Genomic DNA, 26,971 nt, shown 5'->3' on the forward strand with positions numbered 1-26,971 from the left:
CAAGAGCCGCACTGCTCTAGCCGCATCTAAAGGGAGACACAGACACTCCTGTCGTTTATCCGTACCTTGTTGCAGTTCCTCACGTTCATATTAGAGCACTGGGCAGAAATCACATATCGTCAGCATGGACAACGGCCTCCGCAATGCTGTGTTTTAATTAGACAGTCGGATTCCCCCGGTCCATGCCAGTTGAAGCACACCGGAAAGCGCAGGAGCCGCACTGCTCTAGCCGCATCTTAAGGGAGCCATAGTTACTCTCGTCGTTTACCCCTACTTTGTTCTACGTTTCCACGTTGACATTTAGAGCACTGGGCAGAAATCACATTGCGTCAGAATATTCAACCGTTCCCACAATGCTTTCTTTTATTTAGACAGTCAGATACCCCCGGTCTATGCCAGTCTAAGCACACCGGACAGTGCAACGCCGCACTGCTCTAGACATGGTCAACGGCCCTCGCTATGCTTTGCTTGAAGTGGACAGTCGGATTCCCCCGGTCCATGCCAGTTGGAGTGCACCACACAGCGCAGGAGCCGCACTGCTCTAGCCGCATCTCAAGGGAGTCATAGTCACTCCTGTCGTTTATCCGTACCTTGTTGCATTTTCTCATGCAGACGTTTACAGCACTGGGCAGAAATCAAATTGCGTCAGCATGGTCAACAGCCCCCGTTATGCTTTGTTTTATTTAGACAGTCAGATTCCCCCGGTCCATGCCAGTTGGAGTGCGCCACACAGCGCAGGAGCCGCACTGCTCTAGCCGCATTTCAAGGGAGTCATAGTTACTCCCGTAGCTTACCCACACTTTATTGCACTTATTCACGTTGACATCTGGAGCACTGTGCAGAAATCACATATCGTCAGTATGGTCAACGGCCTCCGCAATGCTGTGTGTTGATTAGACAGTCGGATTCCCCCGGTCCATGCCAGTTGAAGCACACCGGAAAGCGCAGTAGCCGCACTGCTCTAGCCGCATATTAAGGGAGGCATATTTACTCTTGTCGTTTACCCATACCTTGATCATTGTTTTCACGTTGACATTTAGAGCACTGGGCAGAAATCCGACATGCTGCGAAACAGCTGTTGCAAAGCCGCTGGTGAAGGCAATTTCCGCAGCACTGCAGTGGTACAGCCGAGTTCCACCTGTATAGTGACAAATCCATATGCGTGTTAGCAACTCAGTAGTTGCTGATGGTTTCATAAGCTTTACACTACACAATAAAGTAATCTAGACAACTTCGTTGGAACAAATGCACATAATTAGGACACCACTTAAACACTAACACGATTAATTGTCCCCAATCTCTCACTCACTAAGGGATAATACTACTGAAACATCAGTGGAGAGCTCAGATTAACACAGCCCATAAAGGACAAGCGTTCTTTGAGGAAAACAGCTATAACAGCGGTTAGTTTTCTTGATCATTTTATGTGGTAGCTTTGATTTAAATGTCATGCAGTACTATAAAATACGAAGTGCCGCATTTATAGCAGCAGAAGGCGTCGTCAGGCTCACGGTACAACAGATTTTTGCACTGTTTGTCAGTGAGCGGACACATACAAAGAAAACCGAATTCACACATACATATACAGTGTCAAGTGCACTTCTCCTTCTGAAAACGCAGCCACCAGTTCCAATGTTGCTGAAAGGAAAGGTTATATAAAGTGCGAGACTGCATGGAACTGCCACTTATGACTGTAAATGTATGGTCTGCTGATTGCAGAGGTAGTCACATGCTATTGCTAGTCTCTTTTAGAAGCATTACTAAAGAATAAATTAAAATCTATTCATAAGTCACGAATTTGATACATCCACAGTTTGGCTAAATAACCTGTGAGAAAAAGACATGTTTACCTGGAATAGCAACCTTTTTTCCTGCTGCAAAACTTTCCTTCGAATTAATGAAATAACTTTACAGCGTCATAATATATTGTGTTTCTCGCAACTACTTGCCGGCAGTGGCAAGTTAGTGTTTATATCCGACTCATTGGGCGACAATACTGCCAAACACAAATGCTTCACGAACACGAGAACACGTCCCTCGCGGAGAATAGCAACCATATATGCCTCTGTGAGACATGATCGCACCTTTGTGGTCAAAATGTACATTAGAACGACATCACCATCTCATTAAAAAAAAAGCCTCCGTACAAGGCAGCCGCCAACTGCATAATGTGAAATTGCAACTGGTGTCCACTTACTGGTGGCCTGTGTTTGAGTCACTTTTGGCAGTTGACTGGGTGCTGAGAAATGCACGTCCTGGGTTGTCCCTGCAAAACATACAGGGTTATGTCAAATGTTGAAAATATATATATGCCGGCATTTCATCAGTCGCAAAACAAACGAGTAAACTAATAAACAACTGTAAACAACTTTTCTTCAATATGCACCTGTGCGCGCTTCGAACGAGTAGCGTTGTAAAATTTACGTACATGGCATTTAACATAGTTGCTGAAGACGGATTTCCTTTGCCCTGTGTCGTGTACAGTGAGCTACATATATCTGCCCCCCCCCCCCTTTTTTGTACTAGCCATACTGCGTGCCACTGCACCTATACGCACGTCAATAAACCTCACGACACAGAAATAAAAAAAGCGCCAATCACCCATGCCTGCATGTTGTAGTGGGTCTAACCTAACCAAGCATGGGCTGTTGCTTTTTATAGTAAACACAGACACCGTGCTCATTGCAAGTATGTATCATGTCGCTCAGCAAATATGCAATTTCATTGTACCACTATTTTTTTATCACATGGATATATCTGTTGAGAGGCAAGACAAAAAGCAGTGACTTCTCAGAACTAATCAGCTTTCTTAAAACACATTTTTAACTTTTCAATGACACTTGCTGCTATGTGTTTGTCTCCAGAGAGCATACTTGATTTGACTTTCCAATCAGAGACATTACATAAATATACCATGTTAAGATGACTGCCTGGAGCACGTGAGAATTTTCATCTTCGTGTAACATACTGTATCTTGATTTTGTTGACATTTGGTCAAATGGTACACCCAATATACCCACATACTAGTTTTCTTGTCCAAATAACATGCCAATGTATTTTGATTTTTTGGCATTGGCTCCTCTGCACTACGTGAAGTCGCGCTGCACTGGCTCTTTCACATCCTCGTGTCCTTGCAGCTGCCTTCTTGCGTTATATGAAGCGGGTGCCTGAAAAATATCGTATGCAAAAGTCAACACAAGGGCATGGTGCAAAACAACATCAAGACAGTCAAGGCCATGGCAATAAAAAAGTCTTAGCTCTTAGTCTTCCTAGTGAAATGCATGCAAAACATCCAAATGACTGTAACAGTCAACTGCTAAACTAACTTCAATTTTTAGATTTAAGCAAAAAAACAAATAAACCACAGTTCATCCTTGTTTTTCATGAATGTTAGAATACTCCTGCTAATGAATAGAATATTGGTCATTTTCAGACGTCATAGGTCTGTCATGTGTCTGGTGTATCGCAAACACCACTTGTGACACATCCTAAGCGCGTGCCCAGTGTGCCCTCCCCCCCCCCCCCCCCCCCCGCACCATCCCTGGTTGTGCCACTGCTGAAGCCATAATTTGAGGGTTATTGCTGCAAACAAGATGCTCAGTAGGGATGAAAATATTGTCCTTCAGTTCAATGGCTACATGGATGTGCCTATAAAAAAGGGCAACAAGGCTTGTTATGGCAAGCTTACCCACATTTCAATACTAACAAGAAAGCTCACTGCGACCTGCATCTAAGCTTACTAAAAGGCATGAACTTATTTTCATGTATGAGGCGCGCAATGGAGTTCATTTTTTACAGACCCGACTTACTGGTGCAGTTTGAAATCTAGCATTTTAGATTCTTGAAGGCATGTAAAAGTTGCAGTTAAACCGCAGTTATTAGTTTTTTACACCAACCTATTCTGTGTACGACAGACTGGTAACAGGGAATTAAAGCAACATTTTATTTTGATATTTTATTTCTCTACTAAAAATATTCAAGCGATAAACACATTTTGATCTGCCATGCAATAGCAAAATGCACACATTACGCTTGTAACCCCCAGAGGAAGGCTGATTTAGCTATTCATATGACATAACTCTGACACGCCAACTCATATTAGCAAATGCAAAGGCATGTCCAAAACAATAAGCGTATGCAAAGCGCCCTTGCAATTGTAATTCCACACAGCAGCCGTTATATTCAATGCCGATGCATAACTAGCTGCTCGACAATTCACCGAGTTCGTAGACATAAGCATCCTTTAAATTTCGCACCGTGCACGAAAACCGCAACAGGAGACAAAACCAGACCTACCTATAATCAGACCATTTCAATACATGAGCAAAAACAGTTCAGTCTTAGGGATAAACACTGTGAGAGCGATTTAGTGCGCGACGGCGACGCGCGACGGCTTCGAACGACAAAATGGGCCGTCGCTTGAACAGATGGCTCGGTTCTGGAAATCTAGAAATCGTCACTCGTCGCCCAGAAGTGCTATGAGCGACTAGCCAATAGCGCGAAGCCGGAACTGGATGTACATACATCGCTCAAATACTACCGATTGTCGCGCGGAACGAGCAAATGATTCAATTTTTATACGTGCAAGGATAAGAACGTACTGCAAGACCTCCGGAAAGATTTTATGCTACTTTTTATAGTAAAATACATCAACGTAAATTACTAAACCACGCGTCACGCGTGACTGCAGCCCTCATGCCGGCAACACCGGGGAGGCGTCGCTCAAAATCATCGCTCGCATGGAGTACGACTTGTAGGCGACGAGCGAACGCGACAGCCATCTCCGTCGCGTCGCTTGTAGCTGCCGCGCGCAAGATCGCTTATATGGGGTTTATACTTTTTTCAGCATAAAACATGGATTCCTCATGCGTTTTCAGTAAGTTCAAGATAACGCGCCCAACTGACCTCTTGCAGCATGCAGCTGAATGCCTGCGGCAAAGCTTCTAACTAGCACTGGTGCTGCACGTAACTTCAGTGGTCGCAGATTCCCCCTGCGCGAGACACCGTGAAGCGCGCGGTTTATTCATAAAAAAAAAGCATGCTGCCAGCAAAATGACGCCTTCTGTTATGTGATTCCTTGGTTCAACAGCGTTCCGTACACAGTAGACTGCCAAACTGAATAAATTCAAACACACAAAACGCACGCTAATCACGCTCCGCATAGGCTCGGAATCACGGGCTGGTGAACTAACCATTTTAAGCGTCCTCTCGCCTGGCGTCTTATTGAACATACCATAGTTCTGGCAGCGTTTGCGATTTTTAAAGCTCTTACGGACAACGGCAAAGTGATAAAATCACATGCAGTTATCGCGACGACTGGCTTTTTCGATAGACATCGAGAGACAGCGCGTACGCCTAGTCCTTTGTCAATCGCGTCGGCTAAGCGCAGCGACGACTTCCTGGCGATAGCATGACATATACGGAGAATGTGCACCTAAGTTAGAATTCACTTACCGTGGAGGATTTGTTGTTATATCCAAGGCATGACGAACGACTGTCGTGTTTTCGTGGCGACGCGAGATGGCTGACACACGATCTCCCTCGGCTGGCCTTTGCTCGCTGGACGGATCACCCTTCTCCGGTGCTGTGTCGTTCCGCGATCTTGAGCGCGCGCGCGCGCGGTGGAGCCACTCCGAGTGAAAAAGTAGAGCGCTCGCTACGCGTTCCTTTGAACTGCGGCGGCCTGTTCTCTTAGAAGCAAAACGATGTGTTCTTTGCTCAGCGTGCATAAATGATACATTGCCATGTTCGGGGCCAGCCACCTACAGTTAAAGCAGAAGATTACGCTACGTTTTGTTTTATATTGCCGCAAGAGTCTCTCTTTTCTATTGTCGCAAGAGTCTTTTCACTCTCTCTCTCTCTGAAGGGGAGAGTGAAAAGCACATTTCACTCTCTCCTTGGTGACAGAGTGAACAATGCATTTCACTCTCCTCGACATTTTGCGAGAGTAAAACGACGCTTTGAAGAGTGAACCGGCAGTTTCACTCCTGCGATACCCTTCCTAGTATTTAGAGTGTAGGTCATTTAAGCGCGGATTGTCTTCGTTCACATTACAAAACAACCTGCTCGTAAAGAAGAACTTCTCACCAGTCCGCGCCAGCTACCTTCTTGTTGTTCCGTCAGCGCTGCGTCCAGAAGTACTGTACGCTCTACATGATGATCCAACCGCTGGGCACCTCGGATTCTCACGAACGCTGTCGAGGATACAGGAAAGGTATTACTGGCCGCGTCTTACCGCCGACGTCGCTCGTTACGTCAAGACATGTCGAGACTGTCAGCGACGCAAGACACCACCGACAAGGCCAGCAGGGTTACTACAGTCGATCAAACCTCCTTACCGACCATTTCAGCAGATCGGGATGGATTTGTTGGGACCGTTCCCGGCGTCAACATCCGGAAATAAGTGGATCGTCGTGGCGGCGGACTATCTCACCCGCTTTGCTGAAACTAAAGCTCTACCGAAGGGCAGCGCAGCCGAAGTGGCGAAATTTTTCGTCGAGAACATTCTGCTGCGACATGGTGCCCCAGAAGTCCTCATCACCGACAGAGGAACAGCGTTTACAGCTGAGCTCACCCAAGCCATTCTCCAGTACAGCCATACAAGCCACAGGAGGACAACTGCCTATCACCCGCAGACGAATGGTCTCACGGAGCGCCTGAACAAGACTCTCGCCGACATGCTAGCAATGTACGTCGACGTCGAGCACAAGACGTGGGACGCGGTCCTCCCGTACGTAACCGTTGCTTACAACACGGCGGTGCAAGAAACAACACAGATCACCCCGTTTAAGCTGGTTTACGGCAGGAACCCGACGACGACGCTCGACGCCATGCTGCCGCACGTCATGGACGAAGAGAATCTTGACGTCGCTATCTATCTCCGGCGCGCCGAAGAAGCCCGACAACTCGCCCGCCTACGGATCAAGAACCAGCAGCGTACCGACAGCCGTCACTACAACCTCCGACGACGCTTCGTGGGGTACCAGCCCGGTGACCGTGTTTGGGTTTGGACCCCTATACGCCGACGAGGATTGAGCGAGAAACTTTTGCGTCGCTATTTCGGACCGTACAAGATCATCCGACGTGTTGGGGCACTGGACTATGAGGTCGTGCCAGACGGCGTTTCGATCACAGCGGCGCCGCTCACGACCTGAAATAGTCCACGTTGTGCGACTCAAGCCGTACTACCAGCGATAATGAACTTTGGGACTTCGCGTAACTGACCTTTGGACTTTGTTTCTTTTTCGTTGTTTTGTTACTTATGTTTAATAAGTGTCCTTTTGTGTTTCGCTCTCGTATTTGTAGCATCGGGACGATGCTTTTTAAGAGAGGGGTATTGACGCGTGTACTTATCTTTATCGGGCGACCATGTTTCGCCACCTAAAAAATGTAATCGCACAGCGCGGGATGCGCCTGCATGTATCCGAAGTTTCTGGAAAGTTATCGATGCTTCTGTCCGCTGTCTGTTGTCGCCGAGCCTTGTGTTATCTGATTTCATCGCGTGACGCGAATAGTGTAGAACTTTGTGGAAGGCACGCGGGTCCGAACGATTAGTCTGGAACATTCGACGGCTGCTGTATAAAAGCCGACGCGCTTGACCCGCTGATCAGATTTTCGACGATCGCCGACTGTGTTCGCCGCTATCGTTGTGCTTTAAGTGTAGCCTGTTTTGTGGGCACAGGTTCGCCCAATAAAAGCTAGTTTTGTCTTTCACAGTACTGCTACTGTGTTCTTTAACGTCACTACCACGGGACAATATTGCTGGCTTTATCTCTTAATGCCTACATCTGATTCTTGCCTATTGCTACTATCTACTTCATTGCTTTTAGGCTTCCTCCGTTCCTCAAAGCATGTTCAATTCTATCCATATTATACTTCCTTATGTCAGCTATCTTACGCTTGCTGAGTAACTTGGAAAGTTTTGCCAGTTCTATTCTTGCTGTAGGGTTAGAGGCTTTCATACATTGGCGTTTCTTGATCACATCTTTCGTCTCCTGCGATAGCTTACTGGTTTCCTGTCTAACGGCGTTACCACCGACTTCTATTACGCACTCCTTAGTGATGCCCATAAGATTGACTTTCATTGCTACAACACTAAGGTCCTCATCCTCAGTTAAAGCCGAATACATTTTCTGTAGCTTGATGCGGAATTCCTCTATTTTCCCTCTTACGCTAACTCCCTGATCGGCTTCTTGTGTAGTAGTTTATTCCTACCTTCCGCAAGTCTAGGCTAATTCGAGTTCTTACTCTCCTATGGTCACTGCAGCGCAACTTGCCGAGCACGTCCATATTTTGTATGATGCCATGGTTAGCGCAGAGTATGAGGTCTATTTCATTTCTAGTCTCGCCATTCGGGCTCCTCCACGTCCATTTTCGGCTATCCCGCTTGCGGAAGAAGGTATTCAGTATCCGCTTATTATTCCGTTCTGCAAATTCTACTAATGAGTCTCCCCTGCTATTCATAGAACCTATGCCATATTCACCCACTGACTTGTCTCCAGCCTGCTTCTTGTCTACCCTGACATTGAGGTCGCCCATCAGTATAGTGTATTTTGTTTTGAGTTTACCCATCACCGATTCCGCGTCTTCATAGAAGCGTTCGACGTCCTTGTCATCATGACTGGATTTAGGGGGGTTGACCTGTACGACCTTCAATTTTACCTCTTATTTTCACATTAAAACCTACCACGCTCTCGGTAATCCTATAAAATTTCTTTATGTCACCAGCTATTATCCTTTTTAGTCAGGAATCTGACTCCTAGTTCTCGTCTTTCTGCTGAGCCCTGGTAGCACAGGAAGTGCCCGCTTTGTCGCACCGTATATGCTTCTTTTCTCCTCCTAACATCACTGAGCGCTATTCTATCCCATTTGCTGCCAGCTAATTCCTCCAATAGCACTACTAGACTCGCGTCAATAGATAACGTTCTAGCGTTAAGCGTTGCCTGGTTCAGATTCCAATGACGGCCTGTCCGGACCCAGCCCAGGGATTCTTAGCGCCCTCTACTGCGTCACAGGTCTGACCGCCGCCGTGGTCAGTTGCTTCGCAGCTGCTGGGGACTGAAGGCCGGGGTTTGATTGTTGTATTCACACGAAGTTGTGGCCAAGTACTGCACCAGAGCGGCCAATCCTGCTCTGGTGATGGGGTGCGTTACCGGTTCTCATCACCGGGAACAGGCCTCACTGCAGTCCTGTTTATGCAATTTTATCAACACGCGTATTTTTTTTTATCTGGTGGAAAATTGCGCGGCACCGGTTTGAGCCCCGGTCCTCTTGCACGCGAGGCGGATGCTCTTCCCCTACGCCACCGCTGCACCCTGTATATATATATATATATATATATATATATATATATATATATATATATATATATATATATATATATATATATATATATATATATATATATAACTCGTATATAGAGTAAATCATGCGCCCGACATTCTTGTACCAGGTAGCTTTGCTGGCGAGTGTGGCTGTTTCTTGGAAATCGCCGACTCATAGTAACTTTTCCCATACCTTTGGAACAAGCGATAGTTCAAACCCCCTCGCAGACAACTTGACTCCCGCTCTTCGACAACAGATGGGCAACACATGCGTGACATCCGCAAATCCCACAGTTGTAAAAGAGCCACTTTATTCTGGGTTCTTGAGTGCGCCCGGCAAAAACGCAAGCGTAGCGTAAACCATTCGTCCGGCATTTTTCTTCCTGTTTAGCTGAGCATACTCACAACGGAGCGACGCAAGAATTTTTTTTGTGCCGTGCCCAAGGAGTTTCCTTGCCTGAGCGTACGAGTGTTATCATGTGTGCAAGTTGTTACCTTGCGCTTATGTGGAAGTGAGTAAGGCTCCTTTCCCTTTTGAAATGCTCTAAATGCTTACACACAGCCAGCAGGCTATTAGAGAGGATTTGTCAGACGCTAAAAAGCGCCTGAGGACGCCGTGAAAATTGTGAATTTCTTATCGGCATAACTAAATACACTAGCAAGGAATGTCAGAGAAAGAGCACGAATGGCGGATCATTTTCAAGTTTTTATAAATTATGGTGTTGAACTTCATCGAACACTTATAGTACTGCAGACAAATCTTACAGAATTAGAAGAACGGAATCGGAGGTCGTATCTAGCGGATTTTGGCATAGATGAACGAGCAAGTTAAACTGAGGCTGGGCTGTGATATAGAGTAAGCAAGCATTGAATAAACACTGAAATCAAAGCATCTGACGCCACAAAGGCTTTTATTACTTCGCGCGTGAAGCAATTTGCAGAAGCCGTAGTTCGGTTTTACATGGTAGCTGTCCTAGTTGCCGACAAAGTCACAGGAGCACTTGTGTCGGAGGCTGAGCCAACGTCTATCCCAACGGCATCGCCCGGAAGAGGGTGACCTTCTTGTGCTTTGGCGAAGTTCAAGAAGATGTCCTGGAGGGTGTTCTCGCCGACGAGGGCGTATTCGAGGGGGAAATTTTTCTGGAGGTACCCCACCTTGGTGAACAGCTTGCTCCACGGAATTCGCTGCATCAAGTGGTAGCTAAGCACGTTCTGGGTGGAAAGAAAACACCCGTTGACGATGTACTACAAGTGGGCACCACGCGAAATAAGAGAAACGGAAATTGCACAATTGCGTGTAAACCGCTTCCCCTAAAGACACTACATGCTTTCTGAACGAAATGTAGGAGGATGAATCATGCTGCATAACATAGGGTTGTCCTTGCTAATATGCTCCAAGTTAAAACAAAGGGATTATTGTAGAGGAATGTAATCAAAGCCATGTTATAAAGTCGCTTGAGAAAACTCTAGACAACGTTTTATTCCGTTGCAGCCGATTAGTTCAAATTAGTCGGAAATATTTTTATTGTTATGCCAAATGTCAAACTATTAAGTAGTGGCGAAATGGAACAATACGGGGCGTTAAAATACGGCATTTTGCTATTCCGCGTGTCTATCCCGCGCACATGGCAAAGCATTGTTATCAAACCCAGACTTATATGCCGATAGGCACATCAGATAGTAGCGAAACAATAAAGAATAAATTAAGAGGAGCTGCTTCTAACCAGGGACACAACATCACCATCCTAGCACACTCGTCAGTTAAGTGTATTTGTTCAAATTGGAATTTTGAAGAATAAGACGGGTGTACCTAGTTGCTACTGAAGACACTGAAAATTACAATCTGAACGCATTATCACCAGGCAAGGAGATTTGTTCCAAATTAAACACTCAACAAGAGTAACAGGTTGTTTCAAGGACACCGAACATTACTGGCCGAGCACACAGATTCCAAGGAAACCCATCGGCTGTCATTGAAACATTGAATAATAAAAGCGAGGTGCCTGGTTGTTACCATAGACACCGGACGTTACCATTCAAATTATACATACTGCATAAACCTATTTGCTCAAAGTGCAGGATTGAATAATAAAACCGGGGTGGCTGGTTGTCACCAGGGAAAGCTAACTTAACTATTCGAACAAATACTTGCTAGATAAGTATATCTGTTCCAAGTGAAAGTCTTTAGAATATAACCGAGGCACCTGGTTGTTAGCAAGGGCACCAAATACTACCGCGCAAACACAACATGCCACATAAGCATATCTGTCCCGAGTGAAACATTGAAGAAAAAAAAAACGTGATATCTGGTTGTTGCCGGCAACCGCGAAAATTGGAAACAAGCCTAAAAAGCCGATCGCAACCAATTGATAGATTGAAGAATAAAACCCGTGTACTTGATAGCTACCAGAGGTATCCACCGCTACCGCGGGAACGTAAACATACCTGACAAGCGTCTCTAACCCAACTGAATAGACTGAAAAAGAAAACAGAGGAACCTTGTTTTAAGCAAGGACAGCGAACATTACTGGGTGGGCATATACATTTCAGATAAACATATCAGTTCCTTCAGAAAGTTTGAAGAACGAAAACGATGGTTTTAGCCAGCTACACCAAACATTCGCATTCGAAGACAAACATGCCTGTAAAACACATCGGTTCTGATTGAACGAGTCAAGAATGGCACATGGTACCTGGTTGTTACCACGAACAGCGAACATCACCCCCCTCCCCATCACATTAATGCCCCAGAAGCGTAACGGCTTCAATTGATAGAAAAAAAAAACGGCGAAGCATAATTGCTTCCAGGGACACCGAACATTACACTCCAAATACATATATGCTCGATAAGTATACGTGTTTTGCGTGAAAGACAGTAAAATTGAGGAACATCCATCTTAAAAAAGAAATTGAACGTTACCCTCGAATATATACATGCCATTTAGGCATATCTTTTGCGAGTGACCTACTATAGAAGAAAAACGGGTACCTGGTTGTTTCCTTGAATTATGAACATCGTCGTCGAAGCACAATCATGCCGGATGAGCACATCTACTCCGAGTGAAAGACTGAAGAATACAACAACGGTCTCTTGTTGCTACCCGCGACAACAAAGAGTGCCATCTGGATGCACACATTCTAGATTTGTTTCGAGTTTAAGACTTAAGATTAAAGCTTGTGTGCCCGATGGTGACAACCGACACGGAACATCACCACCCGAACAGACCCATGCCCTATAAGCATATTTAATCTGGTAGAAAGATCGAAGAAGAAAGAGGTATGAGTCAACCAAGTGTCGACGCTAAGTGAAGCCGATCAGGTCTTCTTGACTATCCTGTAATCTAGGATATATGCTTGTTGTATTATTCAGAAATATCCCTAGCCATGCATCTGTGTTAGATGACATTCCGCTTGGGCGCCAAAACGCTGCTCGACGTCATTCGGCTTCTAACAGGCACGATACGTATCACGCATTTGGGCGATTTGCGCCTTGCGAGCTTCGGCCGCCTTGTTGGCTGGCTCCCAGGAAATTGGCATCCAGTACAGTTCGGCTCGTCGAGCGTGCCCAGCAATAGCGCGACGCTCAGCTGCTGCCGCAAAGCGTGCGCACAGCGGCGCGGTGAGCGAGCGCTTTTCCTTCAGAGGAAGGCGCAAGCTCCGCCCACTCTATCGGTTGCACCCTAACTTTATGCCAGCAATAGGGCAGCCAACCCATGCTAGCGCGCAATGCACTGGGCCTTTACGAATATCAGTCCTTGACAGCCCTGGCTTGTTTGGCACTGCTTTCGGCTGCCGGCGCCGCATTCGATTTTGCTCGGAGAGCTTCGAAAACTAAGCCCATTAGTCAGAACGTTGTCGGAAACACATCGAATTTTTCAAGGGCCGGAAATTCTGGCTTCAATGTCGGAGCCACCGACAGTGCGCATTTCACCGAGCAAATACTGTGCACTGAGCCATCACGTCTCGTACATCGGTGCTTTGTTTGAGCGCTGTGAAAGAAGGCCTTATTTAGATAACCTGTTTGACGTAGACATAATGAAAAAGCTGGTTCTTACATGGAAAAGACTGCATGAATATTTAAATTGCAAAAGTAGTGGAAAAGACAATTTTCAGAAATCATTTCTGATGGCCGAACAATTATTTGCCGAGTTGGCTTAGGTAATACCGGTAATGATTATTTTACGTATCATTCAAGCACCAGCAGTCATAGTCTACAGTGCTTGCGGTACCTGGCCACACCCTCGAACTATACTGCTTTTCATGCTCTAACCAGTGCAAACGAAATATTTAACGTCCTTGCATCGCTTAACAATGGCGGTTCTCATATCAATGCCCTGCCAAATGCAACCAGCCAAAGAAGTCTTAGACAAATTAGCCCCTATAATAGAACATGGTTTATATCTTGTATTTTTGTTAAAAGTTTCCCGGAGCTTTCACAAAAGGATAAAGCATTTGCTTTAAATAAAAATTTCGACGCGAACATCCAACTACAGGCCAATATTCAAGCTCTCCTTGTTTACGAAAGGTTTGTATAACTATAACACAAACGGATGATTTTTTGTTAAAAAAAAATGTCACATTGTAACACGCGCACAGTTAGGTTACCGGAAACATTTTCTAGGGAAGACGCTATTTTATTACAGAAACTATATTAGGCTCCATTGAGCGTGAAATTTGTACACGAGGCGTATTCGTAGACTCTTCGAAGGCTTTTCATAAAATAAATATGCTATATTAGTCAAAAAGTTTAGCCAATATGGTTTGCGCGGGGTATTTTCGGGTCTGGTATATTCGTACCTTGAACATCGCAAACAGGAAGTATATAGTAAGCTTCACATTTCAAAAAGAAAGCAACTTACAGCCGCTGTTCCACAAGGGAGCACTTTGGGGTTACTTGCGTACTGCATGTCCATTAACGCCGTAGACAGAATCGACATAACCCCTGTGCCGAACAATTCTGAACGCCAGAGACATAACAGGCTTCAGTTTCGCAGATACTTCTCTGAAAGTCCTCGCCTACGCCGACGACCTTACGCTTGTGGCTGCCTCTAGAGAGGAAATCCGCCAAGGAGTGCAGCAGGTCAGGGACTTTTGTGAAGTTTCTGGTGCTAAAGTGAACCGAGAATAGTGCGCGGGTGCATGGCTAGGTGCCTGGGACTTAAAACCTTCCTAGAGGTGAAGTGGACGTCTGAAATCATCAGCTACCTCGGTGTGTGTTTTGATACTGCCAGCCTACAGAATGGACAAAATGCACTTCGAAGTGGTACCCTCGCGGCAAAAGTGCAGCAGTGGCACGGGAGAACGGTCCCGCTTATGAACAGAGCCTTTGTGTGTAACACTGTGTTCTTTCCAGCTATATGGTACTCAGCGCAGGTGATGCCCTGTTTGCCGGCTCAGGTGAATCGAGTGCATAGATTTTGCGCAACTTATATTTCGGAGTCACGGTTTGAGCGCATGAGGCGCAGTAATTTATTCTTAAGTAAGGCAAAAGGAGGCCTAGGGCTTGTAAACGTAGAGGTAGGACTCAAAGTTCACAGGTACCTTTTTTTCAAAAACCAAACCCATCATATTATACGTCATTCTTTCAAACAATTAGGAGGGGGGTACTTAAGCGAGTGGATCGAAGGTGCCCGAGGAGTCCCACGAGCCCGCACTCTAAAATTCTACAGGGAGGTGGAGCAGGCAGCTCGCTTCTTCGAGCAGCGTTTTTCTCAAGAGTACTCAAAAAATGTACAACGGAACAGTGTGCACTGGAACACTGTAGATATGCTATTCCCACCACCACTATATCGGTCTCAAGCTGGAAGCCAGCTGGAGTCTGACGTTTTCAAGCGTCTACCAAAATATCCTGTAAAAACAGCGATTAAGGACTTCTTTGTTAGGTTACATGTCTAAGTTCTACCTGTAAAAACATGGCTTCGTAACAACAGTTTTTTCGTGCCGTGGTCAACGGAGTGCCCGCTCTGTCCCTATCCAGAATCGTCGCAGCACGTATTTTTGTTTTGTACAAACGCTGTACTATTTTGGCACAACATACGAATTGTGTTTGACGTGCAGATATACCCAAATTGGGATAATGTAAAGTTTCTGACATGACAAAAATAACAAGTGTTCGAACCCTGTTATTGCTAGGTTTGTATGCAATTTGGAGATCACGAACAGATTACGTCCTAGCTCTAGAAAACAAAAAACCTGTGTCGACGCAGTTTTGTGATTCTTTTGCGTATACAAGTTCGCTGCTGGGCGGCGAAGATGAGTTTAGCAAGTGATGTAAGGGGTGGCAGAAGCGCCTGCAGCAGAGACGCATACTTATATAGACGTGCAATTCTCTGTGTATGTGTGTGTATGTTCGAAAAGCTGTAAAGAAAGAACGCTTCAGTGCATGGTACCTGCTATGTAAAAAAAAGAAAATAAAAGCAAGTCGCGGAAAAAAAAAGAACTCGTGGCTGAGTGGTAGCGCCTCCGCCTCACACTCCGGACACCGTGGTTCGATTCCCACCCTGCTCACCTTGCAAGTTGTTTTTTTTTATTTGTGAAGTGCCTCCCGGGATTTATCGCTCACGGCCGCCGACGCCGACGACACCGGCTTTTCTGCGACACGAGCTCCTTAACGCTGTCGCGTTAATATGGCGCCGGAGTAGCGCGCGTCATCAGTAGAGGAATAAAACGCCGCATGAGCGCAGGTCGACCGGCATCGGCTGCCGTGCATCCAACGCATTACCCAACGGCAACGCATCACCCCGCACTACCGCTTGCGATCTCACGATTTGCGCGGCAGTCACACCACACTTCGCTTCGTTCGCAATGTGTCGCACGAAACAGATTGTCCGAGCTGGCTTTACTACTCGCGATGTTGTCTTCCTAATATAAGCCGTGTAAGTAATCATTATCATAATACAAAGTATTGACACGCGAAATGGAAATACGCAATCTATAGAGCTGTCAACTTCGCCAATAGGGGATATCGTAATCGCCGGGAATTTTTTTCCTCTCAAATTTCTTTTGTTTGATGCATTAATTTCTTTGTAGCGATTTCTCTTAGGTGACAGACGGACGGACGTACAGGTTTCCTCGTTGGGTAGGTATAGAAATATTTACTCTTTAAATGGAAACGAATAATAAAACAAGCAATTTAGGACAAGGCAACAACAATTAAACTGTGCTATCTGCGATAAGCTGCATGTTCAGATACAATGAATGAAGTGTGAACCCACACATGATTTGTTAAAAAGAAACATAAATACTACAAAAGGAGGTCCCCTTATAGCCTTGAGCTTTGGGACCTCCTTCTGTATACCTTGTTACTCTGCTTTTATTACGTGAGTGAATAAATAAATTTTTTCTTCTAAAACGAATCGATAAGGATATATTGTTTTTTTTTTCTAACTGCATCAATATTTAAAAATTGCTGGTCACAAATAGCACAACTGTAATACTTCATCTAGTTTACTCCATGACGCAGTCATTACTTCCACGGGAGATTAAAGTAGTTGACTGAATAATAACATAAGTACAGTAATTAGGTTTAACTAATTACGCTAGGGCACATATCTGAATCAGAGCATTGTACCTAGTGAATTTTGTAGGTTATCCATTTGGAACGAATTGCAAGGATGGCACCAGTTTCGAAATATGCACCGTGAAAGTTACGGCAAGAATTCAAGGTTAGTCCAGTTAGTTTCTTAGAGGACACTTTATTGATGTGTTGAATCGCAAAAATAAATGCAACGACATTGCATTTCATCGGAAAATTTTACAATTGATATCTCTAAACTGCTGTAGTCGCGACAATTCGTGCCAATTGGATATGCTTTGCGAACTCAGCAGCTAGAATTTCCAGACTGAATTGTATAATGTAAAGTGAACAGTCCAAAAAAATAGTTTGCATAAGTATGGCCTCCATTGAATTAAGCATCTTTTTGTCGTAGCAATATTGGCTGCCTAATCTAGTAACTACAAGGAAGAAATGGAGCTGCGTTAATTGCCGCCCGCAAGTTAAAAAATAATGATGCAGTTGACAAATATTGCAACAGATCCAGCGATTCGCAATCTATATGCAGCGAAACATTGAGTGGTTAAAGAGTAGAAATACGAGTACACGCATGCACGTGCGCACGCAAACAAACACACAAACGAGGGCACACACAAGATATACCAAGACTTTTGTTTAGCGGATTTGCAGACCACCAGCAAGTGCGAAGGACGCCTTGGTCAAATCATGGTTTGAGACACAGCATGCGCATGCATATGTAGCGCAATATGAATGCATTCTGTCCGCAAGAAGCGCTCATTTCCGCATTACCGTACAGCCGGAGATGTGCGAAAGTGAGCATTCTGTGTTTCCGCCAGCTAAGCAGACGCTGTCACCACCGCAGATGGAGGGATTGATGGATGCTATGCGCGTCCGTTTTGAAACGGGGTGGTGGGGTGCGCCACCAAGCTCGTATTTTGCCTAATCTACTACCTATCTATAGAATAAAAAAAAACGTGCAAAAAATTTGAGCATCACACCGTTTAAAACTCTATTGGGTATTATGTTTATTGTACGTCTCCGTTGTTTGTTGTCTCCCTACGTTTCCGACTCCAAACATCCAATCGCCTTATATTGATCGCTATTGCGGACATGTCTCTGCTGAACATGTCCCCACTGCTCTCACTGAACCTAAAGGTTTCAAGGGGGCCAAGGAGGCTAAACCAATCACTGGAAACATATCTTCACATTAGATTGAAGCATGTTCCATCGCTTCTCTTGATTTACCGCAGCAAGCACATGCTTATTCTTCCTTGGTGTCCTTGGTGTACTTCTCTTGATAAGTGCGTGTTCTAAGGCATCCCGATCTTGCTTCGAAAAGTGAAGAGCTTCCCTTCCAGTTGTTATACATTGTTTGACTCCTGATTTTGCTTTATACTCTTCAGTAGTTGCTCATAGCAGGTTTCTCTTCCATCGCCGCAGCCCATGACTTTGTCTTACCTTCTCTGACTTTCCGCTTGACGCTCTTTGCTGCCACGTTGCTCACAATACCAGTCGCATACTCGCTGGTAAGCTTCCTAGTTCTATCCCTCCAATGTGAGTGATTGTTCTTGCTACACAAATGTCATAACACTCTCGCAAACCACATAGTTTCTTCAATAATCTTCGGTCATTTTCCAATGTGTATATTAATCTGAGGTGCCCTCATTTCAATATTGTCAAGGCCATATCACACTGCACAGCTTCATTCGTAGTCTTCCCGTGGGCGAACAATGCGATGCGTCCCCCTGAAGTTTTGCTGCTATCGAGCCTTGATTGTAACCATAATTTCAAATAAACAACTGCACTTTCAAACAGCCTCCGCGGTTTCGAAAAGGAGAGCACCATCTGGTGGCGCTGCAAGGAAGCCAATGGAGCGCGTTGCACGAGTTCCGCTGTGATTGGCTGAGCTATTCAGTGACAGCATAGCTCGGCAGCTCCCACAGTCACAAACCCGGTGAGGTTAGCAAACAAAGTTGCGCGTTTATAACACCCTTTAGAGAAGTAATACAGAAAATAATGGTGCCCGAGTACAACATGAGTGAGAAGCAGTAATTTCCGAGGCACAGCTTAAAATTGCCTGGGTATATCCAGTGCAACAATTGAGGCAATGCGCACGTTGAGATCACGCGCGGTCCGCATTTACGGCCAACACCACGCGCGCCGGAGCCCTCGGCTAAGAGCGCTAATCCGGGTCGGTCGGCAGCGCGCACCGCATCCAAATTTATGTTTTTTTTTCTTTTCCTTTCCTTTTTTCCCTTTTTTTTTGTGGGAAGCGCACCAATTGGGACGGCAGTAGCCCAAACTGCCAGCGCGCGCAATCTAGGAAGCTACGGAACAAGTAGTATTTGAAACTCCGGAATTCGTTACGTGCGCTGGCAACACTGCACAAATAAACAAAATTGTTCGCGGCGGCTTTTTCGCTTTGTGCTGCGCTCGCGCGTTCCTTGTTCGTGGCGTCGAATCGAGGGGTTTAGTCGAAGCCAAAATGGTCCTTGCTGCTGATTACCTTGTTTTGATCGGTCTCAAGGATTCCAGCGACAACGCCTTTGATATCATTGCGCGGTGCACTCCAACATTCGGCTGGCGTCACGAGCCAGAGCAGATGCCTTTTTAAAGACAAAGAGCATTTCAAAAGAGCGAGAAGTTAAAAAGAAAAAACCACAAGGTGTCTGAACGTAGCGAGCCTCAGAAAGGTGCTTGTACCTTTCTGAGGTGCTTGTACCTTTCGCTACGCGGCGCTGCTCTACTGGTACAGGTATGATACTCGACTGTTTTTGACCTTCACAAACGATTCCGCACTGCGACTTGTGTTTTTGTTTAACAAATATACTATCTCACAAAACGTTGGCCGTAACGCCTGTCTTGCTCTCCGAGGCTAAATACGGGTATTCTGTACCGATAGAACGAGGCTGGTCCGTCATGGTTAACTGGTCATCATTAATCAGGCAGGTTTACTGGTCAGTCTGCCTTGGATAAAAACAAATGAGTTTGTGATTCGGGGTCACAACATTCTTTTTATGGTAAGCTCATACGTGTGATATGGTCGTCTGCGTCCGATGACTGGTGCTTATTCATGCTTGCAGTACTCAGGGAACGAGGTAGGACCCGGACTTGTTAACACAGCAGTCAACCAACGCCCGTTCAAGTTGTCAAAGTCTAGTGAAACGCGAGAGGTGGATAGCAACCAATCGGGCAACGTTGAATTTCTCCCAACAGCTTTCCAAAACTTAGCGATGGGTTTTCTTTTGGGCCAAGTAACTTTTGTTAGTATAGCTGCTTGACTAGGAAACGAACTGAACCTCTTGTAATTGAATTTAGGTGTGTGCGTGCAGTGTCTGAGTGTCCGAAAGCAAACTAGTGGCGCCGAGTGCAGGTTGAACGCTCCAAAGGTGAAACTAGTGCTGCTTGTTGCTCCTTGTAAATTTCTTCCGCCCAAAAAAACTCGCACTTCAACGCGCTGAATGAGAAAACAGACTCTCGGACGAGAAGACTCTCGTCCGAGCAGTAATGACATTTTCAATATAATGAAGCAATACTGTACTGCTCATACACAATAAACTTGCACGCAAATATCCAAATTTTTCGAAATATTACATTATAATGTGATTTGAAACAATTACGTTGATAGCCAGCAAGAGGCTGATTTTAGCGCGCCAATTATAACGCTATACCTATAGGCTCACAAGAAATGTCACATTGCTCCAATTTGTTTCTAGAATTCCCACATGTATCAATGCGCTTAATAGCTGTGTGATCTTCGCAACTTGAATGCCAGACTTTCCTGTGTCCCGTTGGCGATGCTACATGTGTTCGCAGATTCAGTTTTTACCAGAGCAGAAACTGTAGAAAACCTGGTAGACATGGGATCTATAGTGCAAGCTACATTGTTCCGGGAATCTTGTTCGGCTTCGTGCATATTTGCATTCGTATTGAAAAGTTTTCTTTTTAATATTTTTCTAAGCCGTAAGGCAGCCCTCCTCGCTATAAAAAAAAACGTGCGAAATTCATTGGAAAATTCGAAAGAAGTGATTTTTTTTTTGCTCTCGCGTTCGGCAAGGTAACACGCGGTTTAATCCCACTATATAGCACAGAGAGCAGGCGACAATAAAAAGAAAAGAAACGAAAGCCGCGTTATATTTGTGTTATGCATCCGAATAAACTACGAGGTGCGTTCTGTGGGCCAGAAACCTCGAGAAAATCTCCCGTTACATTTGCGTAAATACAGCAATATAATATAGCCATTTGGGCAAGGCCTCGAGTGATGTGAATTACTTTTTAGAACTACCTGCAAGACATACGATATATTTAGTAGAGTTTCTCCACATGTCAACTACCACCCGACAGCGCTCACGGAAGTTGAAATAGTGGTGGCCTAATTTAGTCAAACGTTGATGGATGGGAAGTGCATTGAATATTTATGCAAGGTGTCTGGTAACTTTTCACGGCAATTAGTGAGTAAACAGCGGTGAATGTTCATTAAGCACCCACATCGAACAAGCTTATTTTGTATGGTGAGACCGTTCATATTATAACCAAGCAACGAAGACCAATTGGCGAAGCGACTCACCGATACCGTCCTCAAAGCATTCAGGAATCAATCGTTGCAGGTGTTTTTTTTTTTCACATCAGCGACAGACATGCCCTGACGGATATAAGTCCTAAAGCCGTTGAATTTTATTTTTCATCGTGGAACCGCAAATGCCGGGAGCGCTGCGCGTGTACCACGGTCACCCGTGCTGGAGGCGCGCACTCCTTTTCATGGTAGCGGTATGGCGCCGGCAGCTTCACTCTCTCTCCTAGGCGGCGGCTGCGACTGCCAGTGAAGACCTTTATGTATATAACCTCCTTGGATAGAAATGACAGCATAGTGACTAATAGATTGTGTTGGCTTGCATGTGTTTGGCACGAGGCCGCGGACGGCACCCTGTCTTAGAAAGTGGTCCTATGTTTGCATTCACGTACATTAAACCCTGTCATGAAGGGACGCGCACCGCATCATGCTGCAAAAGTGCTTGTGTTGAGCGTATGTAAGGCGACACTCCATTCTGTTCTAAACTGCCTGTTCTAGATGTCAGGCAGTAAACCCGTGTTTAGAGCATTCACGTCGTCGCAAGAGTCACGAGTATGGCCACCGTAACCACAAGAGTCATGGCATGATCGTTGACCGTAACCGCAAGAGTCATAGCACGCTGGGCTGTGACTCCAATGCTTAGCTCGCCACATCAGACATCTACATGCAATTCAAGCAGTTTCGCCATCATCATCATCATCATCATCATCATCATCATCATCATCATCATCATCAATAACCTCATTTAAGTCCACTTCAGGAAGAAGGCCTCTCCCTGCGATCTCTAATTACCCCAGTTCTACGCCAACCAATTCCAACTTGCGCCTGGGAATTTCTTAATTTCATCACCCCACCTAGTCTTTTGCAGTCCTCGACTGCGTTTCGCTTCTATTAGCACCCATTCTGTAACCCTAATGGACCACCGGTTGTCTAACCTACGCATTAGATGACCTGCCCAGCTCCATTTCTTTCTCTCATTGTCAATCAGAGTATTGACTAATCCTGTTTGCTCTCTGATCAAAACCGCTCTCGACTTGTCTCTTAACTTTAGGCCTAACATTCTTCGTTCCATCGCCTTTTGGGCAGTTCTTAACTTTCTTTTGAGCTTGTCAGTCTCCAAGTTACTGCCCCATATATTAGCATCACCAGAATGCACTGATTGTACACCTTTCTTTTTAGTGATAATGATAAACTTCCAGTAAGGTTCTGAGTATGTCTGCCGTATGAGCTACAAGCCTATTTTATTCTTCTGCAAGTTTCCTTCTCATGACCAAGGTGCCCTGTGAGTAATTCACCTAGGTAAACGTAATCCTTCGCAGACTCTAGAGGCTGAATGAATGAATGTTTGACGTTTAATGACGCAAGGGCCAGGTATGGCCAAAGAGCGCCATGCCCATGGTAAAGAGTTCGCAGTGTAGTTATCAGTTCTATGATGTTGATGTGACGTGGCTGTAAAGGGGGCCTTAAATGGTGGCTCTAAAGTGCGTAAAGTCTATGTGTAGTAAGATTACGGCGATGACACATGACGTGTACTATGAGCATTAATGTGATGGCGAAAGAATGATACGATATACAGAATATGTCAGATGCTAAAATTTAATAGAGCACCACTGCCTCGTTAGAACCCTTGAGACAAAAGGGCCTGGAGGCATGTGCTATACAACGCTGCTACCGCAGCGGCATCCTCTCAAGAGAGGAAGCGCTACAAATGTATGGGACTAATAACATGCAGGACAGCAAGAAACAAAGGAGTGTTTTTGTGTTAAAAAGTGGTTCTTTGCCAAGAAACATAGCCGGGTGAAGTCGGACACAATAGTGGTATGCCAGAGGAAAGTGTTTCTTTCTCTCAGCTTCGGCTTCCCGACATTCCAGCAGGACGTGGAGGACGGTCAGCCTTTCTCCGCATCTACCACAGCTTGGAGTTTCATTGCCAGTAAGTAAAAAAAAAATTATGGGTGCCAAATGTGTGCCCTATTCTGAGAGGACAGAATAGGACATCTGAGTGCCAGACACCTAACTGTGGTTTGATTAGGTGCAGCTTATTTGTTTCCGCGTCCCACAAGCTTTGCCAGTGGTTCCGCAGTTTCCTTCGTGAGAGAGGCCTCAGATCTGTTGCAGGGACTGTAGCGGTAAGAGTAGCTTGTGATGTAATTGATGTGGCCATTTCGTCTGCTAGAACGTTAACCTCGATGCCTCTAGCCAGATATCCAGCATATACTGATGTCCTGGTTTGATATGTACGTACTACACAGAACGGAATAGAGCTCAATAAGTACAGGGTTTTTATGTCTATAGAGTGACTTCAGGGATTTTACGACGTTTCGGGAGTCTGTAAATATGACTGCTTTTCGAAGCTTTGATTTCAATATATGCCTTACTACCGACAATAGTGCATGAGCTTCGGCCGTAAGTATACTTGTTTCCGGATGCAGTGTGCCGGATTCCAAGAAAGATGGGCCGATGGCTGCGTAAGAAACCCCTGTATGTGACTTGGAAGCGTCTGTGAAAAACTCGGTGCAAGAGTTGAATTTTGATATGTGCCTCTGGCGCATGCTTCGTGACATCAAGAAACGACATATAACCGTGTATGAGCTCTGCCACTGCCATCACGGTAACATTCTCGCTTGAGCCATAGGACAACATTAAAACTGGAACACTCATTTCTTCATTGAGATTCCTCACACGCAAAGCAAATGGCTTACTCACTGCAGGTCTGTTATGGAAGAGCGTAGGAGCGCCGATATCGTTTATGGTTGGGTAACAAGGATGCTCAGTGTTCGCTTGTACTCTGAGAAAATATGTGAAACTGCTATATGACAGCTGCACATGAAGTGACCACTGATTTGACTTTACCTAAAGGCTCTGGATTGGACTTGTCCTGAAATCACCGGTCGCGAGACGCGTACCCAAATGGTGGACGGGGTCTAGAATTTTTAAAGCAGAAGGTGTTGCGGAATTAAAGATAATTGCTCCGTAATCAAGGCGAGAGCGGACAAGACTATTATATAAGTTCAGAAGGCCGTTTCGATCGCTACCCCATGTAGTGCGTGACAAGCTTGAGAAGGTTCATTGTTTTAAGATATTTTATTTTGAGATTTTGAAAATGGGGAATAAACGTTAGCTTTGAGTCTGAAGTGATTCCCAGGAATTTGTGTTGGCTAATCACATAGAGTTGGTCTCCCTTGATCGTTATACTAGGCACTGGTGCTACCTCTTTCTTGTTTGAGCAGAGTACACGCTACCTTTCTGGGTGTTTACTTTGAAACCCTTCTCATCCGCCCATTTTGCCAATTTGTTTATTCCAAGCTACACTTGTCGTTCGCAGACAGCAATATTGCATGATTTGATACTTACTTGTACACCTTCGACTTAAATCGAATAAAACATTGCGCGCGGAAAGACTATGTGCAGGCTGTTCCTTTTTACAATAAATAGTATTCAACTAAGTACGCCCCCTTGCGGAACACCAGTTTCTTGGGTGAATGATTTAGATAAAGCATTGCCACCTTTTAGGCTCATCGCTGAAAGATCGTGGAGGATCCCGAATCGCCATGTCGTGTCGTACGCTTTATCTAGGTATAGAAATACTGAAAGTAAAAATTGCTTATGAATGAATGCAGCTCTAATGTTTTCCTCAAGGCAGACAAGGTGGTCTATTGTCGACCTTCCCTTTTGGAAACCACGTTGAAAGGGGTCCAGCTTGTTGTTACTTTCTAGGAAGCACATTAAGCGCCGGTTTACTATTTTTTCAAAATTTTGTGCAAACAGCTTGTTAGCGCTATCGGCTGTAGCTGTTCGCTAAGGCCGGGTCCTTCCCTTGTTGAAGTACGAGGATGACTGCAGCTTCTTTCCAGGACGATAGAATATACCCCAACGCACACATGGTATTGAAAAGAGATAGGAGTGTTTCCAGTGTTTCAGGGTGTAGGTGCCTAATGATTTCGTAAATGATACGATCGCCACCCGGTGCCGAGTTGTTGCATGAAACGAGAGACGCCTTAAGTTCCGCCAAAGTATTTGGACAATTGTAATTACCACTCGATGAACCTTTGCGGTTTAGGGTATGTCGCTCTTCACGTTCTTTGAGTCTGAGAAATGTATCTGTATAGTGCGATGCACTCGAGATATATTGAAAGTTTACGCCTAGACAATCCCCCTGATTTTCCAAGCTATCACATTGGCTACTTACTAATGGTAGGGGATGTGACTACGGACCTATTAACTTATTTACCCTTTTCCATACTTTTCTTTCATCAGTGAACAAATTTATAGTGAAGATGTACGTATCCCAACTTTTTCTCTTTGCACGTCGACCTCTTCCCCGGCGTTGTGACCTGGCTTGTTTGAAATTATTAAGGTTTTCAGCCCTTGGACGATTTCGAAGTAATCTCAAAGATTTATTTTGATATTGTCGTGCTTTCCGACATTCGTCGTTCCACCATGGGATGCGATGTTTACTTGCCAGTCCGTTAGTTTGCTTGATACATTCAGTTGCAGTGTCAATAATGAAGCCTCTTAGATATGCCACAACATCGTCAACATTAAAACCACCAATGTTATCTCCGCCTAAATACGTCAGTTCTCAGAACAGTTCCCAGTTGGCTCAGTTCTCGTTCCATCGCGGGAAATGTGGAGAGCATCTAACCTGTTTTGTTAGGTCTAAAATAACACGAACGTGACCGCTCCCAAAGCGGTTCTACAGAACGGTCCACTCAAGATAGAGAATTAGTAAATTCGAAACTATAGTTAAGTCTATGGATGAGTACATGCTATGTGTCACACTGCAGTACGTTCGTTCGTTCTTATTAATTTTACATGTTCCCGAGGAAAAGATAAAGTTCTCAATGAGTCGACCACTCTCGTCGCATCCTGAGTCTCCCCTTATCGTGTTACAGCGTTGAAATCTCCCACGAGTATGCAAGGCTCGGGAAGCTGATCAATGAGGTTATAAAATACTCTTTTTTTTGCGATGATGGTTAGGCGGTATATAAATTGAACACACAGTTGCTAGTTTATTAAAAACAATGGCCCGAACTGACACTGCCTCAAGGGGTGTCCGAAGTGCGACGTGTCGGCAAGCTACCGCCTTGTCGGCTGCTATTGCTACACCACCAAAGGCATTAGCCTCGTGACGTTCTTTCCGGAAGATGGTGTAGTTTCGAAGATAAATGTGTTGGTAGGTTTGAGATGTGTCCCTTGCACACAGAGCAACTTGGGGTGATGTTTGTGTAGTAGTTCTCTAATGTCAACGAGGTTATGTAGAAGTCCTCGTTCATTCCACTGCAGCATTTGTGTTTTAATTATGAGAAATCTGTTTGGTGTTGTGTGTTTAAGTGACTGAGGTTATTTCACGGGTCCTTTGGAGGCGCCATGATGCGGGTTTTGTCTTTTTTTGGAGCAATCGAGCGAGGCTCGCCGCTCCTTAGGCGCTGGTGGCGCTGTCTGGCGAGTCGCTGTGTCCATCGCCTCTTGCGAGGCGCTGACACGTGTTCTTCCGAGTGCTTTGTTTTACGTGAAGGCCTCAGCACGTTGGACGAGACTTTGAGGCCACCTGCCTGGAGGTGG

At 45.2% G+C, this 26,971-nt stretch overlaps 1 protein-coding gene and 1 long non-coding RNA gene across 2 annotated transcripts in view; both read right to left on the bottom strand.

The window, feature by feature from the left end:
- Positions 1-1,035: 1,035 nt before the first annotated feature.
- Positions 1,036-3,150, bottom strand: LOC140219992 (uncharacterized). Its single transcript, XR_011896234.1, has 3 exons — positions 3,025-3,150; positions 2,198-2,266; positions 1,036-1,138 (listed from the first exon to the last, which is right to left on the bottom strand). It is a non-coding gene; the product is annotated as an uncharacterized lncRNA (long non-coding RNA).
- A 7,130-nt stretch (positions 3,151-10,280) lies between these two features.
- The window catches only part of LOC126526590 (phospholipid-transporting ATPase ABCA3-like), a 68,061-nt gene continuing 51,370 nt past the window's right edge, over positions 10,281-26,971 (bottom strand). Inside the window, exon 5 of the mRNA XM_055068219.1 lies at positions 10,281-10,535. Coding sequence (XP_054924194.1) covers positions 10,281-10,535 — 255 coding nt within the window. The remainder of the gene's footprint in view (positions 10,536-26,971) is intronic.

This window comes from Dermacentor andersoni, chromosome 8 (genome assembly GCF_023375885.2).
Source record: "Dermacentor andersoni chromosome 8, qqDerAnde1_hic_scaffold, whole genome shotgun sequence".
Lineage (NCBI taxonomy): Eukaryota > Metazoa > Arthropoda > Arachnida > Ixodida > Ixodidae > Dermacentor > Dermacentor andersoni.